Source organism: Bos indicus, chromosome 10 (genome assembly GCF_029378745.1).
Source record: "Bos indicus isolate NIAB-ARS_2022 breed Sahiwal x Tharparkar chromosome 10, NIAB-ARS_B.indTharparkar_mat_pri_1.0, whole genome shotgun sequence".
Lineage (NCBI taxonomy): Eukaryota > Metazoa > Chordata > Mammalia > Artiodactyla > Bovidae > Bos > Bos indicus.
This window is the reverse complement of record NC_091769.1, coordinates 28406712-28426002: the sequence shown is the minus strand read 5'-3', so window position 1 is coordinate 28426002 and position 19291 is coordinate 28406712. Positions and strand designations below refer to the sequence as shown.

The window sequence follows — 19291 nt, the reverse complement described above, 5'->3', positions numbered from 1 at the left end:
TTTGGGTCTGAAAAGGAATTTACAGGTCTAATCCAAATCTCTCAGTTTTACAGATGAGGAAACTTGAGGCCCATTTATTCATTCAACAAACATTTATTATGTGTCTGCATGCTCAATGTTGGAAACACAACAATGAACAGGACAAGAGATGGTTCAAAGTGGGAATCTGACTTGCCCAAAGCCACAAAGCAAGTGAGCAACTCAACAGAGGCTCTTTGCACTCAACTACATATTGTCTAATATACCATCATTTCTGCACCTGTAAGCACACTAAGTATTTGATGAAGGGTCTGTGCAAAGATAAAAGTTTCATATACAACCAATGCAGTAACATTCTGTAATATGATAAGGGGTATATATATTATGTTCAGACTGTGTTAAAATCTATGTAAAATAATCACATATACTTTTTAAATTAGCATGGAAGTGCTTTCTAATTTCTAGCTTATCACATAGTCCATGTGCAAATTCTGACAACCCAAATTTTCAAACTTTTGAACATAATTTCTGGCCAAACAACTATGACTCTTACTATATTCTGACTCTTTTGAACTGCAACTTTAACTCAATTCATGCTCTGATATTTTAGCTATTTCAATAAATAATTATTTTAAAAGACCTAGTTCTACCATTAACCAGTTTATTCACCTTATTTATTCATAGCTTAACTAGTGTGGTAACTTTAGTGTACGTAATGTAATCAGAGATACAGTTTTTAAAATGTCCTGAATCAGAACTTCTTTTTTTTTTTTTTTGGCCAAGTCACATGGCATGCAGGATTTAGAGCCCCAACCAGGGATCGAACCTCTGCCCCCTGCAGTGGAAGTAGAGTCCTAACACCTGGACAGCCAGGAGATTCTTTTTTTTTTTTTAATTGTTTTTAACTTATTTTTTTAAAAGAAAACTCAAATACCTCATTTCAAAGTGAACAATGGCCAACAAAGACTCAGCACAGCCAAAATAAATAAATGAATAAATTAAAAAAAATTTTTTAATGAACAATGGTACTTATTATAAGAAGGAAAATAAGAATTTAGAACCAATCCTTTTTTTTTTTTTTTAAACTTAATAATCCTAAGAAAGCAACAGGGGGGTTCTTTAACAGGAGAAGATAGGAGCCCTACTAGAAGCAATACTGTGGCATCAGAGTTCTTTAAATTAAAACAATCCAAAAGAAAAGTTGCCATAACTTATCGAAATAAAAAGGTTTTGAGATACTCCTAACTGCAAAGTAGTAATTTATATTCCAATACCGCTGAGAATCAATAATGGGGAAGATGAGAGGATTTGTAAGGACCTCTGCTCTACTATCAACATGACAACATGGAGCTGTGAGATTGATTTTCCATCCTCAGACTCTATAAGGCTCTCCTACTCCTGTGCTTCTTTCCCCTGGCCACTCACTCTCTGTCATTATTTGTGTTTCCTCCATACATAATAAGCTCTATTGAAGACAGGCACTGGGTATTATCCATCTCTGTATCTTACTTTGAATCACAGTATAAAGCTGATGTTCAATAATTATAAAATGAAACCACAGATGGTAACCAGAATTTAAAGATTGATAACATCCACTCTAATTCATACATCCACACTCTGAAACCAGCTGTAATAATAAAGATTAAAACTACATCAGGAACATGTGGTTCTACTTCAAATATCAGGGAATGTTAAAACTACAGGGCAGGACTAAGAATTTTAAACAGTCTAGTTACACAGAAACCCATGGTGCATGCTGTTCTAAAAACACTAAGCACTCTTTTTAAACAGGAAAGGTTAAGTTCAAGCCTCATATAATGAAAGACAGAAGAAAACCGTAAGGACTAAAGGAAACATTAAAGTGAAAAAAAAATGACAAAATAACTTTATCTCTGGATTAAGACTTATTTTAATATACATAATGTATCGTACTTCATATAATTTATTAATGTCATTTTCTATAGGACACTGTAATTAATTCAGTGACATCAATGTTGACCTCATACAGACAAAGGATGAAAGCTGGGTTTCCTTGTGTACCAAATACAAAACCTGTGCTGAAGAGTTATCACACATGACAGTTGTAAGAGATCAACTTTCAGGATGACTCAGTTTACAGTAGTTGCTTCACACGGCTTTCCCTCGGGACATGGATGTCACCCAGTGTTACTGCGTTTGTGCAAATGCCATCTCTGGCCTGCCTGACTACCTCCTTTTGCCAGCCCCACTTTTGCCTGTTTTACTGCTGCCACTGCTAGATTTGCCAGATGATTTTGAAGAGAAGAGTCTTGTCATGAACTCAGAAACATCAGGCAGTTCGTGGTTGGAATTCAGCATATTCATTGACTGCTCCATCTCCTGTGGGAAGGCAAAGCACATTGGTATGAAAGTCACAGGGATCCTTCAAGTCATCCAGCAACTAACACTTCCATTAAGGAAGGAGGAGAGAAACGAAAAAGGTACTGGTTCTGAGCAATGACGTAATGTCACACCCAACAGCATTTCGAAACCATGTTTCATGCTCCCCTTGTATCACTCAGCATTCTGACCTCAGTAAATGCTCAAAAGTGTTGCCTGGGGTTTGATTCCATTTATGTTTTTGTAAAGGGGATTTTCTCTGATAATGGACATAATGTGATTATATTCCTGCCACCTATGTTGTTTTCTGATTAAAATACTTTATTTTAACAAGTATTTTTAAACTCATGCTTCTTCTAGATGCATTTATCTAGAATATCAATCTTTATATATCAAGCTATCAGAAAAGTTTGAAGATAACTATAGTATTTCCAAGACTTTATTCCTAAGGGCCTTAGTAAATCTATGAACACTGTATGACTTGAGTCACCTCAGTTACAGCATCTAAAGCAAGCAACACAAATGTTAAAATGTTACCGTCACTCACAGGACCTAAGGAAATAGTGCTTTTATTCTGAGGTTTCTGTCCTACCCCTTACTGGGCCAACAATCTCCAAAGTACTGTTCCACTTTTGACAATATTAATGTCTGCTTCATTTGAATTTCATGTGACATTACAAAAGTGAACTCATAATTGTATTGGTTCAGACATGAAAAAAATAGGAAATACCCTATTATCTATCATTTAAAATTGAGTTTTTAATTCAATTATTAGTTAGGGCTTTCTCTCCAAAGGTAGAATTTATATATGAGTTTTCAAGGAGAAAATGCTTTAAATAAGCCCAGGAAAAGAAACATTATAAATATAAATCACCTATATTAACATCCCCTAGTAATCAAGAATTAAATGTATATAGTAACAGGTTTTGAATCTCTGCAAAAATACATCAACTCTGTTTTTGAATCTGTTCAATTCTGAAGCTCTTAAATGAACAACTTTTTACACTGCATACTATGTGAAAAGCATTTTGCAAGAAATGAATTTTTAACCCAGTATGACTTCTAATGCTTCCTTCTGTTGATACCACAGAGAGTTAACTGCCTTAAAAGATACAAGGATACAGGAGGTACACTTTCCAACCAACACTGAGGCAAAGATGCCAAAACTTAGCAATAAAACATTTTGAAACATCATAAAGTGTTCTTCTTTTATGAAGTTTTTTTTTTTTGCCATTCCAGCATGGGATATATGCCTTTACAGAACTTAATCACCTAGTACCTCAGCAGACATTTTTATTTATGGATAGCTTATTTTTCCATTTAAAACACACACATGGAAAGAAGAGTGCTTTATAAATCCATTCTATTTCCTATATTTAACTGGGCTTGTTGACAACAGAGATGACATATAACCCATCTTTGTATCCCCTGTATCTAGAACCTAAAAATTGATAATAAATATTTATTCAGTAATCAATAGGTGTAAATACATCAGTATATTAAATACAACAGAAAAACTTGGAATTCGGGAGATGTATGTTGATGGTTTGGGGTGAAGAATAGATAACTTTTTCTTTTTCAATTCTGAAGATTTTATACAGAAGCCAATATTTAAAAGAGATGAGATGGTGGGACTAAATTTGAAGCATCTTATTGGCAACTCCTATCCCCCTCACCAAACAGTACGATCTTGTGGTAGAGTTTGAAAACCACTATTCTATTTTTCTCCTGTGGTTTATCCAAATGTCTTTTGTGTGTCTGAACATAAACTAAAGGCATATACTCTGAAGAACTTTATAAAATAAAGGTAGATTATAAGAAGCTACCATTCAGTGAAATATTTAGATTAGGTATACCAGAATCATTACGCATTTCAACTATTTAACAAGTGAGTCACAAAGAGGCAAGTACTAAATAGAATGTCTTAACTACATGAAGAGATCCAGGCTTTTATCAGACAGATCCAACTGAATTTATCTGGTCCAATGGAAACAATTAAATACAAGAAACATACAATACTGTATCAACACAACCTATAGATGAATTTGGCTTGGGAATTAGGATAAAGCTGGACAAATACAAGCCATTCAGCCACAATGGATGACCAGGCATCAGAACATGGTTCAGTCATCTTACCCGCCTCATGTCAGGATCACTTGTGTTGACCACTTTGGGTAGAAGCACAAATATCAATAATGGAAGAACCATCATCATAACCTATGAAAGAAAAAACATTCAGAAAATGTTTTCCCCACTTAACTGTAGTACAAAATCTGAACTTAACAAACAATGATGGAATTAAATACTGTAAAATAGAATAAAACTAGCAGTCACCACTTCAATTCTATTGAATGAGGACTGCTGACATCAAGGTGCACTGTTATAACATTAGAGCTTTATCTATAAGTTTGTGTGGACTTTATACAGACACCTTGCTTCATATCTGTGCTACCTATCATTTTGCAGAGTTCAGAGTTTTATTTAACACAAACAGTTTGCAAACAGAACTATTCGTTCACTTTCTTCAATCTGCAGTCTGCCACTGAGACTGGTGATCGTGATGACCAGCTGAGCTTTTTCCAGATGACTTGCGGTTTTTGGAGAAAACAAAATATCCCCCTTCTAACGTACAATATACTACTGCTGCTGCCAAGTCACTTCAGTCTTGTCCGACTCTGTGCGATCCCATAGACAGCAGCCCACCAGGTTCCGCCGTCCCTGGGATTCTCCAGGCAAGAACACTGGAGTGGGCTGCCATTGCCTTCTCCGACAATATACTACTAGGCAACAACTATAGCAGACAAGTTTTAAAAAATGACCTAGGATCTTCTCACACTGCATACGTTCCCATGGAAATTTCAGAAATGAGAACATGGAAGATATTTCTCAATTAGCTTTGGAGTCTCACTACTGATTTCATCCATCCACTCTACCCTCCTGCTTCCTCAGGCCTAACTGCAGATTCCAGGTACTAATTTATTCCTCTCAAAGGATGTACAGCCTGAAACATCCCTATTTGTGATCTAAATAGCTATCATCAAGAAATATGATTAACACTTAGATAATTCTAAGGTAATAATTTAAGTTTCAAAAAACAGCAAAGAAAAAAAAAGTTAACTTTTTTCTGAAGAATTATGCTATTAGAATTTTATATTAGTGGATACCGTAATATCATTTCATGAAAATACCAGGTACTTAGATGACCACAGAATAATTTTTCTGATCATTCCATATTCAAAAGAGAGAGAGAGAAAAAAAAGTACATGTCCCATCAAGAGGGCAATTTATTAAGTGATGGCACATTCATCAATGGTCTAATATGCATGTAGTATGAAGGAGAGCTAACTCCATACATGTGTGACTTACCATACATGTGACTTATCACATGACTTATTACATGTGTGACTTATCACATGACTGTGTGTGTGTTTAGTTGCTCAGTCGGATCTGACTCTCTGCAACCCTGTGGAGATTTACCACATACTCATTCTGTGTGAATTTTAAACATAACTATTTATCTAATTTCTGCTGCACATTTCTATGTCAAATCTACCATGCCATTCTTGATACTATTTTTTTCATTATGTAGTTCCAAAGCTATTATTTTCTTGAAATTCATAAACTAGTCACAATAATCCTTTCATCCAACAATCTGACCCCAGCTTTCCTATCACAGGGTTAGGATTTTTCAATTGCCTATAAGCAAATTAGAGATTAGTAAAGGTACTTTAGTATAGCCTGATACATACCATTGGGTTCATCAGAAAGTCTGTCCAGCCCCAAGACTCCCTTTTAATAAAGTAAGAAGGTGGGCCTGAAGATTTCATTTGGAGAGGATAGGGCAGTCTGACCACTTCTGATGTTTTGATGTAATTCACGTATCTCGCTCTGATAAAGCAACATGAAAAAAGCATCAGTAATCCTATTACAAGCATTACTAGTTAAAAGAACTGCTTATAATATATTGGCAATGCCTTAATTACCTTTAGCTTTTTCCAGAATGCTTTGGCATTTTAATTTTTGATCTTGAAAATCTGATCAAAGTAGCTTCATCTATATGTCTAAAATACTTAGCAAATGTAGAGAAGAAACTAGATTTGGAATCAAGAGACCTAGTTTCTAGTTACAGATCTGTTAATACCTAGGCTTGCAAGTCTTAAGTTCTTAATGTTTCTGGTTATACCAGAAGTTCTTCTGGAATTCTTCCAGCTCTAAAGCTCTTTGATTTTATTTAATAATAAACTTATTTTGCTATAAATATATAAAAATGTTAGAATTTTTTGGTTGTCTGAGATATGCATTATGGGGTATACCTAATTGCAAAGGGTATTTTGCAAGAAAAACATGATTCAAGAAAGTCCTGCAACAGTGTCATAGGTGTTAACATTACATTTTTACCAGACATGCTATGCATTTTAATCACCCATGTCCACACATATTTCAGTGTACTTTTTAAAAATTGTTTCCCCCCTTCCTCTTATCGTTTCCTTTTGGAGCTTCTATTAGACAAGTGTTAGATCATTTCATTCTTTTATGGGGAGGCGGACAGAGGGGGCAGGGGAGCCTGTGCTGGGTCTTCATTGCTGAGCAGGCTTCTCATTACAGTGGCTTCTCTTGTTGCGGAGCACCGGCTCTAGGGCTGGAGGGCTTCATTAACTGCGGGTCCTGGGCTCTAGAGCACAGGCTCAATAATTGTGGAGCAAGAGCTTAGTCGCTCCATGGCATGTGGGATTTTCTTGGATGAGGGATCAAACCCATGTCTCCTGCATTGGCAGGCGGATTCTTTACCACGGAGCCATCAGGGTAGCCCTTTTTCATTCTTTACTCCACATCTTGTTAAACTCTCACATTCAGAGTCCTTTCCTTCATCTGTATTGATTTCTGGCTAATTTTTCTGATCTGTCCTCCAACTTATCAAACTTCTGTTCAGTTGCTCAGCACATCCATTGAGTTTTATATTCCAAAGCAAAATTTCAATTTTTTTTTTTCATATGGTCTATTTGGTATTATCTATGGTCTATTTTGGTATTATGGCAATAAGTATTTTTGTTTAAAGCATTTTAAATATACTTTAAACCATTTTATATAGTCTATATCCAATAGTTATACTATCTAGAGTTCTCAGGGCTTCCCTGGTGGCTCAGTGTGAAGATTCTACCTGCCAATACAGGAGACATGAGTACCATCCCTGATATGGGAAGATCCCACATGCCATGTAGCAACTAAGCCCGAGTGCCACAACCACTGAACTTGTGCTCTAGAGCCCAGGAGGCGCAATTAACGAAGCCCTGGAGCCCTAGAGGTGGCGCTCCACAACAGGAGAATGCACGCAGTGAGAAGCCCTCATGCCACAACTAGAGAGTAGCCCGCCTGCTGCAACTGGAGAAAAGCCCGCAGAACAACAAAGCCACAGCGCAGCCAAAAATAAACAAATAAAATTAGAGTTATCAGAGGTCTGATTCATCTGCTGACTCCATGGACATTGTTTTCTTGGGTATTTTTTATAAGTAGACTTTACTTATGTGTGGGTGTGGACAGAGAGTATCTGCCTCCAGAGAGGTTATGCACTTGTCTCTGCCAGGAGTCCAGGATCATGACCAGGGACCATCTTATTAATTTTTCAGAATGGAATTTTTTGGATCATGCAGGAAGTAATAAGTATATCAATTTTCAGGATAGATTTTTCCCTCCAAAAGCCAGGGCCAAGTTGGGAATCTGATCTCTTGGATCTCAGGCCAAGGGTCGAGGAGGGAACAAGTCTCTAGTCTGACTGACTCCTAGCATGCCCAAAGCCTGCCTTCCATCTACAAACTGCTAATAAAATCTAAGCCTTTTGGTGAGAGAATAATAAATCCCCCAGGTGGGAAAGCAGTTTATTCTCTGGGGAGTTCCCTTACTTTTGGGGGAGTTATACATTTAAAAGGAAATTTTTATCATGTTTTATCCAGCATTTCTAAAATTTTTCATTTGGCCAAAATGTCAGAAATGGAAGTCCCATTTATTTGAAACTAATTTATCATGCATACTTACAAAACACTGGTCAAGACTATTAGTATCTTATATAAGTCCTTCTTTGTTCTCTACTGTCGCCCACCCCACAATGATTAAACTGATAAGGGCCTTTTTTTTTTAAGTTATGCTTCAAGTATCCAATCAACAGGAGTAAATCTGCAAATATGAATCCCACTGCTGCAACCAGTCCTTAAAAGTTAAAGCAGGCAGTACTCTTTATCCAAGGTGAAAAGGCGAATAAAAGTTTGTATTTTAGGAAAATATTTCTAACTGCTTAGACTACTTTATTCAAAAGAGGAAAAGATACACCCAACTGAATGCAGAGTTTCAGAGAATCGCAAGGCGAGATAATAAAGTCTTCTTAAGAGAACGATGCAAGGAAATAGAGAAAAACAATACAATGGGAAAGACTCTCCAAGAAAACTGGAGATAACTAAGGGAACATTTCACGCAAAGATGGGCACAATAAAGGACAGAAATGGCAAGGACCTAACAGAAGCAGAAGATATTAAGAAGAGGTGGCAAAAATACACAAAACTATACAAAAAAGGTCTTATATGACCCAGATAACCATCACGCACCTAGAGCCAGACATCCTGGAATGCAAAGTCAAGTGGGCCTTAGGAAGCATCCCTCCAAACAAAGCTAGTGGAGGTGATAGAATTCCAGTTGAGCTATTTCAAATCCTTAAAAATGATGCTGTGAAAGTGCTGCACTCAATATGCCAGCAAATTTGGAAAACTCAGTGGTGGCCACAGGACGGGAAAAGGTCAGTTTTCATTCCAATCCCAAAGAAAGGCAATGCCAAATAATGTTCAAACTACCATACAACTGCACTCATTTCACACGCTGCTGCTGCTGCTGCTGCTGAGTCACTTCAGTTGTGTCTGACTCTGTGCGACCCCATAGACGGCAGCCCACCAGGCTCCCCTGTCCCTGGGATTCTCCAGGCAAGAACACTGGAGTGGGTTGCCATATCCTTCTCCAATGCATGAAAGTGAAAAGTGAAAAGTGACGTCGCTCAGCCGTGTCCGACTCTTTGAGACCCCAAAGACTGCAGCCCACCAGGCTCCTCCATCCATGGGATTTTCCAGGCAAGAGTACTGGAGTGGGGTGCCATCACCTCCGTTTCACACGCTAGTAAGGCTCAAAACCTTCAAGCTAGGCTTTAATAGCACCTGAACTGAGAACTTCCAGGTGTACAAGCTGGATTTAGAAAAGGCAGAGGAACCACAGATCAAATTGCCAACATCCATTCGATCATAGAAAAAGCAAGAGAGTTCCAGAAAAAATCTACTTCTGTATCACTGACTATGCAAAAGCCTGTGTGGATCACAACAAAGTGTGGAAACTTCTCAAACAGATGGGAATACCACATCACCTGACCTGCCTCTTGAGAAAACTGTATGCAGGCCAAGAAGCAACAGTTAGAACTGGACATGGAACAACGGACTGGTTCAAAATTGGGAAAAGAACACATCAAGGCTACATGTCACCCTACTTATTGAATTTATATGCAGAGAATATCATGCAAAATGATGGGCTGGATGAAGCACAAGCAGGAATCAAGATTGCCCAGAGAAATATCAACAACCTCAGATATGCAGATGATACCACTCTAATGGAGCCTCTTGATAAAGGTGAAAGAGGAGAGTGAAAAAGCTGGCTTAAAACTCAACATTCAAAAAACTAAGATCATGGCATCCAGTTCCATCACTTAATGGCAAACAGATGGAGAAAAAATGGAAACAGTGGCAGATTTTATTTTCTTGGGCTCCAAAATCACTGAGGATGGTGACTGTAGCCACAAAATGGAAAGATGCTTGCTCCTTGGGAAAAAAGCTATGACAAATCTACACAGCGTACTAAAAAGCAGAGATATCATTTTGTGGACAAAGGTCTATATAGTCAAAGCTATGGTTTTTGCAGTAGTCATAAATGGATGTGTGAGCTGGACCATAAGGAAGGCTGAGCTCCTAAGAATTGATGCTTTCGAACTGTGGTGCTAGAGAAGACTCCTTGGACAGCAAGGAGATCAAATCAGTCAACCCTAAAGGAAATCAACCCTGAATATTCATTGGAAGGACTGGTGCTGAAGCTGAAGCTCCAATACTTAGGCCATCTGATGTGAAAAGCTGACTCATTAGGAAAGACCCTGATGCTGGGAAAAACTGAAGGCAAGAGTTGGGAGCAACAGCGGATGAGATGGTTGGATGGCATCACTGACTCAATGGACAACAATTTGAGCAAACTCCAGGAGATAGTGAAGGACAAGGAAATGTGGCATGCCACATTCCATGGGGTCGCAGAGAGTCAGACATGACTTAGCAACTGAACAACAGCTTTAATCAAAATTCAAAGTAAAAAGAATAAATAAAAATAAATTACAGTTTTTAATCAACAAATATCCTGTTTTAACAACTCTCATTCCCTCCAGTATTCAGTTTTTTGTTTGTTTGGTCTGGCCACTTGGCTTGTAGTTTAATTCCCCAATGAGGGTTGAACCCAGGCTCACTGCAATTAAAGTGCAGACTCCCCACTACTGAACCCCAGGGAATTCGCAGTATTTTCAGTATTTTTTAAAGACTCTCAAACTTATATAAAGTGCATATGGTAAATCTACTAACCCCCCTCCATGTCCACACTTGCAATCCTAAAGTATATAAAAAGTCATGATATGTTCTTTACAATTTAGATATTAACATACTAGTTTTATATATAAATATATATTTTTAAAATTCTATGCCTCTAAAAAGACATGAGAAAGTCAATAGCTAATAAGGTTCAATTACTTTGAAACAATCCATTTATTACCCCCAAAATATTTATAAATATATTTGCAGGATATTAGTCAAGTTTTACCCTTAGTCTGAGTAGCCAATAGCAAGTGATATTAGAATCTGGACAAAGTATTCTAAGACAATAATTTAACTTCAAAAATATATGAGAAAGTAATTTGTTTCTAAAGAATTATTTTTCATAGCATTGCGTTTCATAGCATAGCATACCAATAGCATAGCATTATTGGTTTCATAATAAAACTAAGAATTTAAATTACACAGAATAACTGTGTTCAACACATGCTAAAAGAGGAAAAAGAAAACTCTACCTATCCATTATCGGAGCTGACATCAATGAACTAATATACAGCTGATATAAAGGATGTATGATACAAAGCTCAACATAAGACTATTTTAATTACAGCATATTTACATATTATACTTTAAAAATGTTCAATAATCAAAAAAAAGTAAAGGAAGAAGGAAAGTATTTTAGGAGTAAACGTTAACTCAAATATAAATATTATGGTACAAACTAAACACCTCTCTTATATCAACTCAATCTAAGGTCTCCACAAATCAACCTAAATATGCTAGGCATGTGAAGAAAAGGTCAGTAATAAAATACAGTTCCTCTACTTCTACTGCTACTACTACTACTACTACTACTAAGTCGCTTCAGTCGTGTCCAACTCTGTGCGACCCTACAGATGGAAGCCCACCAGGCTCCCCCGTCCCTGGGATTCTCCAGGCAAGAACACTGGAGTGGGTTGCCATTTCCTTCTCTAACGCATGAAAGTGAAAAGTGAAAGTGAAGTCACTCAGTCATGTCCGACTCTTAGCGACCCCATGGACTGCAGCCTACCAGGCTGCTCTGTCCATGGGATTTTCCAGACAAGAGTACTGGAGGGGGTGCCATTGCCTTCTCCGACAGTTCCTCTAACCCCCAAATTATTTTTGCCTTTGCGTGACCTCTTCTTAATTACTGCATGCATGCTTAATTGCTCAGTTTGTCAGACTCTTTGCAATCCTGTGGACTGCAAACCGTTAGGCTCCTCTGTCCATGGGATTTTCCAGGGTAAGAATACTGGATTGAGTCACCATTTCCTCTCCAGGGGATCTTCCCAACCCGGGATTGAACCCGAGACTCCTGAGTCTCCTGCATCGGCAGGCAGATTCTTTACCACTGAGCTACCTGGAAAGATTTATTATGGCAACACGAAGTAATTTTGTGATAGCTCAAACAAAGAAGAGATATTACCATTTTAAATTGTTTGGTACTTGTCAATTACAGCTCAATAAAGCAAACAAGCAAGAAAATGGCTTCCTATACCTCCTGGTCAGATTACACCAAAGAGAGCACTATTGGCACGAGACTAATAACAAATAATCAACTGGGCTTATAATAGCAGAAGGCTAAATCTGAACACTGTGGACATCTACACAACTGATTCCGAGTTGAAAGGGGTCTGTGGTATTCCAGAATTAGAGCCTGAATTAGTCCAAAATTTTCACTCAACTTCAAAGCATGTGTTCATCTACTTGGAAATTCTAAAACTTTTTCCTGTCTTCCAGCCTCTAATACTGTACTTTTTCTCATTATGATCCTCATTTTGAAATAAACTCCATGAAATTATCAAAATATCCCAATGAAAAACAAATGATAAATATTTTCAACTTAGAAAAGTTAAATTATTTCCAACTTTAATAATCGCATTTCAATTAAAACTTTCACAGTGCTTTTGCTCCTATAGTAAGTAATCTTACCTCTTCTCTATATATATCAGGAGTTTTAAAATAAATATTAAGGCAGAGCAGGAGAAAGTTCAACTGTACAATATTATCAATGCTCAAATTAGAACAATATAAGGATGCTTTAAATGTTTTAAGGAATACATGCAGTTTAAATAAGAATCCTTTCAACCTTAACTATAAACTCTGAAAGGAATATATAATGAGGTATTCAGGAGCCTAGCCTTTGGTAAAAATTAAATCAGCTGTCCTTACCTCATTTTGCCTTTTGAAGTGATATCCACTCGGACAGGATCAAACCTGTAAGCTGGAGAAATAACTTCCACTACATAAGATCCAGAAGGTATATCATGAACCACAAAACTCCCATCCGTCCTGGAAAAATGAAATTATCATTATTTAGTCATTTATGATCAACAGTTTATTTCCTTGTTTTAAATCATCAGTTAACTCCCAAACCAATACCCCCCAAAATGACACAGTATTTAGCAAAACAAAACAAACCCAAACTGGTGAGAGTTGTTCCACATTTCAGCTTCCATGATTACACTGCATGGGTAATGAAAATGCCCCAGACCATTCCACAGAGAGCCCTGACACAGAAAGCACTTCTATTCCTTCTGCAGGATAGAGATGAGAGGTGACAGCAGTACAGGTCCAACTCTAAAGTCATGTCTTTATTCAAGGGAATGAATATGTTATTCCTACAATATTGGGGTTCCAATTTTGCCAAACCCCTCCAATAATTTAATTAAAAATGGCTTTTTCCCCTAGTTTTAATTTGTATTTTGTTTTCATTTTTACTTTTTTACCAAAAAAAAAAAAAAGGTAATTAAATACTGCTTGTTCCACTTGTTTCAAATAGTTCCCATCTATTTTAGTTACTTCTTTTTGGCTATGTATAAGTTTAAAATATTTATGTGAGTTAAAACCATCCACTTTTGCCTTACTGATTTCTTCTAAACCTTCTAGACTAAGAAAACTACCCCATCCAGAACTAGTCATTTCAGGTTCACAGACCAAAATTAATTTGTTTTGCTAATGAGAAACTGCCATTCTGATGGGAAAAAAGTTTATGATTCAGGAGAACAAAGATTCTAAAAGGACTGACTTTATCAAAGAATTGCCAGTCTCATAATAATGTTAAAATAATGTTCCTTAAATCATTAGGCTCTTTCACAGTTAAAGGAATGATTCTGTTACATCCACATGTTTACTAAAAAGTAAGGGGAAAAAGTTCCATACTATTTCAAAGAACACGCTAAACTGAAATAGAGTTGAAATATAAACATCAAGTTAACTTATTTCTGGGCTGGATGTCTTCTATTTTCCCTCAGATCATTCTCCACCCTTCTCTCCCAACAGCAGGAAAGGAAGAAAACGAGCTTAGTATACCTTCCTCCCAGCTCTTTCCATGCAAGGACCCCTAACTGGCTTTGGCAAGGGATCCATCTCCTCTCTAGGCTGTTCTTTGCTCTTTTCTAGATTCCAATAACCTTTATTTCCTAGCCTCCATTCAGGCTTAGAGATGACAATAGCCTTGAAGTTGTAAACTTTGGAGTACTGCTTAATCTGATTGTTTCCTTACACCATGACTACCCTGGTTAATCCTTTCATTAAACTTTCCTTGAATTATTCTAATTATTCAGTTTCTTGATGGGACCCTAAATGAATGAATTTCAAAATTTTTTTCTAGGTCCAGAAAAAAAGAGAATTCAATTAATTCCTGTGCAACATAAATAATAGCAGAACTAATGGCATAAATAAAAAGCAAATATATTTTTCATCCTAGGGTAAACAGTTTACTTTAAAAGATAACATACACATTTTACAATGAAAACTTAAAACCTGGTTTTTAAAATGTACTCTGCAATACACAGACCTTGCTGGACTCTGATTTGAAAGAACAAGCACATTAAAAGTATTTCTGAAGTAAGTGCGGAAACATAAAAATGGACTGGGTACTAAATGACACTATTATTATTTAGTGAAACAAATAACGGTACTGTGGGTTTTTTAAAGCCCTTATCTTTCAGAGATACATAACAGTGTTTTTACAAGTGAAATTATATTATGTTTAAGATCACATTAAAATATTCCAGAAAGAAAGTAAAGAGGGGCAGATAGCAGATATGAAATCAAACAGTAAATTGTGATGTGTTCCTAAGTTATTGTTTATTTTAGCATATGTCTGAAGTTTTCCATAATAAACAGTTCAAAAAAGTTACAGTATATAATCTTACATAAAGCATAGCACATAATTTCAAAAAGCTGAAAACTATCTGCTGCTGCTGCTGCTAAGTTGCTTCAGTAATGTCTGACTCTGTGCGACCCCTTAGATGGCAGCCCACCAGGCTCCCCCGTCCCTGGGATTCTCCAGGCAAGAACACTGGAGTGGGTTGCCATTTCCTTCTCCAGTGCATGAAAGTGAAAAGTCAAAGTGAAGTCGCTCAGTCGTGTCTGACCCTCAGCGACCCCATGAACTGCAGCCTTCCAGGCTCCTCTGTCCATGGGATTTTCCAGGCAAGAGTACTGGAGTGGGGTGCCATTGCCTTCTCCGGAAAACTATCTAAATGCCCCCAAACAGAGGACAAGATAAATTAAGTTCACATACACAGTGATGAGAGCAAGAAGTGGCATGGGTAGTCTTCAATTGAAACTCCCCCAATCTTCATTTAGTAAAGTCTCAAGTCACCTCCAACAAGCATAAACACAGTCAAAATTGCATGCTAGTTATGTATAACAGGTACAGGACAAATTACCTATACCTCTTCCGAAATGGTTATCACAATAAGCCCCTCATATTAATTCTCAACCTTTCTACATATAAATGAAAGAACATGAAATGGCACCAGAAGCTGCTCACAAAATATTAAATGAAGAAAAGCAAGTTACAAAGCACTGTATATTGTATATTAGTATTAAAAATGTCATATAATTCCAAAAAGATACAATAAAATGTTAAGGCTTGCTATCTCTACTCTATTTATATTTTCTTCAATAAACAAAGCAGAAATTATTTTCAATAAAAATAATGCTTATTTTAAAAACTGTATATGGCAGAAGAGAGATCAAATGGTTAATCATGGCTAATTTTCTAAAGCTTAATGAGATTTTTATTATTAAAAGATCATTTATTAGGGTAAAACTTCAAGAATGGCCTAATGCCAGATTTTTAATGATAAACAGCACTTTAAAAATGATAGTAAGCTTCTCTTCATTGTTTATTAATTTGAGTTTGAAATTCTCATTCAAAGGCACCCGGAGACTCTGAATATTTACAAAACAGATTTAGAATTAAATTGTCTTGTTTTCAGATACCACTTGTTAGTAAACAAACCCATCAGAGGAACACTTCACCAAATACTTTCAGTTCAAAGTTTCACTTTCCAAGCAGCAATTGAAAGATTTAAAACATCATATTACACTTATGCCTAGACATCTGAAAAGCAAGCTGAGAGAACTGCAGTGCTAATAAATTCACCATGTCTTTTAAATATAGGCTCAAATCCTATTTCTACTCACTGCCAGACAGGACAGATGAGCATAAACACCGTAGAGTCTTACATAAATGACAACAGTGATGTTGCAAATCCCTCGATAACTTCAAGTGTAAAAAAGAACAACAATCCCACTTCCAGGCAAAAAAAGGTGTTTTGATTAGGGACTTCAGGGCCCATTAATTTTAGAAGTAGCAACATTAGCCTCCAGTCTGTGTCATCACTAGAAATCCTGTGGGCTTTGAGAATTCCCACTTGCTTAGCATCATTCTACATAACATGAAGCTACCAAAAGACTGAAATGAAGTGCAAAAAGAGGCCAAATTCCAGGGAAACCAGATGAGATGCAAAGGAAAGAATTCATCAAAAGACAAAAAAAGGGTCCACCTGTCCCTAGGGCCCAGAAGTGGCCGTTCCCATCCAGGGCTAAAAGGGAGTTGAAGATAACTGACGCCACTGCTCTGGCCCTGGGACGAGCACCTGCCATCCTCATTTCTGTGGTACAGGATCGGGAAGGGGAAAACGTCAGACTGCCTGACAAGGTACCCCCGGCACAGACCGCTAACAGTGCTCGCCCTTTCACCCTCGGACAGCGACGTCGTCAGATTTTGACACCTAGCGCCCTCAGGGGGAATTCCCTTCCAGCTTCCATCCCAATTGCTTTCGCGCTGCCCTCAGGATGCTCACTTCAGAAAGCCGACATGCTCTTCTCCGTCTACCAGCACTCGGGCCGCCGAGATCCAGTCCTGGGGTTTCACTCCAGGAACAACCGCACGCCCCTCAATCTTGAAGCGATCTCCAGTGCCGACCCCACTCCCTCCTGACCCGTCGGAGGTAGACCCAGACACCTCCGAGCTCTGGGCATCCCTTGATAGCAGCAGCAGGAGGACGGAAAAGAAGGCCCATAGAGTGGCCGCCATGACAGCAGCTCTCGGCGGTCAGGCCGGTAGCCCCGGAAACCCTCCCCGTCTCTCGCAGTCGCTGCAGCGGCGCGCTGATGTCGTCATCTCCGCGCGCCGGGTTCGGGCGCCCACTGTGGGCACAAACCGCAGCGCAGGAGTCTCGGCCAATCCACTAGCGAGATGCGAGTGTTGCGGAACTTCCGCGCGCTAGAGAATGGAGGGCTCTGTGAGGTGCGCCACTTAAGGCAGCTGCCCACGAAGCGAAAGTGAAGTGTGAGTTGCTGTGGTCCCCACTGAGAGGAACGAGGTTCTTAAGTGTGTGTTGCCTGTTAAGTCGCTTCAGTCGTGTCCGACTCTGCGACCCTTTGGACTGTAGCCCGCCAAGCTCCTCTATCCATGGAATTTTCCAGGAAAGAGTGGGAGTGGGTTGCCATGCCCTCCTTCAGGGGATCTTCCCAACCCAGGGATCGACCCCTCATCTCTTATGACCCCTGCATTGGCAGGCGGGTTCTTTTTTTTCTTTTTTTTTTAATCACTAGCGCCACCTGAAAAGTGGGAAAAAAAAAATTAAGACTGAGAGGGATGAGGATGTTAAATAGTGTCTGCAAATGAGGCTCTGATTTAGATAGAAATAAGTCCAGAACAGAGCGTTTAAAAAGCCTTTAGAGATTCCGCAAGACGTGCAAGATGAAAAGGCTCTCGTTTCTATGTTTCAGTTCAGTTCAGTCGCTCAGTGGTGTCCGACTCTTCACGACACCATGAATCGCAGCACGCCAGGCCTCCCTGTCCATCACCAACTCCCGGAGTTCACTCAGACTCACGTCCATCGAGTCAGTGATGCCATCCAGCCATCTCATCCTCTGTCGTCCCCTTCTCCTCCCGCCCCCAATCCCTCCCAGCATCAGAGTCTTTTCCAATGAGTCAACTCTTCGCATGAGGTGCCCAAAGTACTGGAGTTTCAGCTTTAGCATCATTCCTTCCAAAGAAATCCCAGGGCTGATCTCCTTCAGAATGGACTGGTTGGATTTCCTTGCAGTCCAAGGGACTCTCAAGAGTCTTCTCCAACACCACAGTTCAAAAGCATCAATTTCTTCGGCGCTCAGCCTTCTTCACAGTCTAACTCTCACATCCATACATGACCACTGGAAAAACCATAGCCTTGACTAGACGAACCTTTGTTGGCAAAGTAATATCTCTGCTTTTTAATATGCTGTCTAAGTTGGTCATAACTTTTCTTCCAAGGAGTAAGCATCTTTTAATTTCATGGCTGCAGTCACCATCTGCAGTGATTTTGGAGCCCCCCAAAATAAAGTCTGACACTGTTTCCCCATCTATTTCCCATGAAGTGATGGGACCAGATGCCATGATCTTAGTTTTCTGAATGTTGAGTTTTAAGCCAGCTTTTTCATTCTCCTCTTTCACTTTCATCAAGAGGCTCTTTAGTTCTTTTCCCTCTCTGCTATAAGGGTGGTGTCATCTGTGTATCTTAGGTTATTGATGTTTCTCCTTGCAATGTTGATTCCAGCTTGTGTTTCATCCAGCCCAGCAGTTCTCATGACGTACTCTGTATGTAAGTTAAATAAGCAGGGTGACAATATACAGCCTTGAGGTACTCCTTTCCCAATTTGGAACTAGTCTGTTCCATGTCCAGTTCTGTTGCTTCTTGACCTGCATACGGATTTCTGAGGAGGCTGGTCAGGTGGTCTGGTATTCCCATATCTTTAAGAATTTTCCACAGGTTATTGTGATCCACACAGTCAAAGGCTTTGGTGTAATCTATAAAGCAGAAATAGATGTTTTTCTGGAACTCTTGTGCTTTTTCGATGTTCCAACATATGTTGGCAATTTGATCTCTGGTTCCTCTGCCTTCTCTAAATCCACCTGGAACATCTATCTGGAAGTTCATGGTTCAGATACTGTTGAAGTCTGGCTTGGAGAATTTTGAGCATTACTTTGCTAGCGTGTGAGATGAGTACAATTGTGGGGTACTTTGGCATTGCCTTTCTTT

General features: G+C 38.5%; 1 protein-coding gene across 1 annotated transcript; it reads right to left on the bottom strand.

Annotated features, from left to right (window-relative positions):
- Positions 1 to 73: 73 nt before the first annotated feature.
- On the bottom strand, positions 74 to 17357 carry EMC7 (ER membrane protein complex subunit 7). Its single transcript, XM_019968465.2, has 5 exons — positions 17069 to 17357; positions 13137 to 13256; positions 6087 to 6225; positions 4474 to 4554; positions 74 to 2337 (listed from the first exon to the last, which is right to left on the bottom strand). Exons 1-5 carry the CDS (start codon positions 17299 to 17301, stop codon positions 2185 to 2187), a joined length of 726 nt encoding a protein of 241 aa, XP_019824024.1. The 5' UTR covers positions 17302 to 17357; the 3' UTR covers positions 74 to 2184.
- Positions 17358 to 19291: the final 1934 nt, after the last annotated feature.

Coding starts and splice junctions, on each gene's coding strand:
- EMC7 (XM_019968465.2), bottom strand. CDS start 17,301: ATGGCGGCCACTCTATGGGCCTTCTTTTCCGTCCTCCTGCTGCTGCTA. Junction 13,257..17,068: donor GAGCATGTCGGCTTTCTGAA/GTGAGCATCCTG, acceptor TCATTTTTCCAG/GACGGATGGGAGTTTTGTGG. Junction 6,226..13,136: donor ACTTCAAAAGGCAAAATGAG/GTAAGGACAGCT, acceptor TTGCTTTATCAG/AGCGAGATACGTGAATTACA.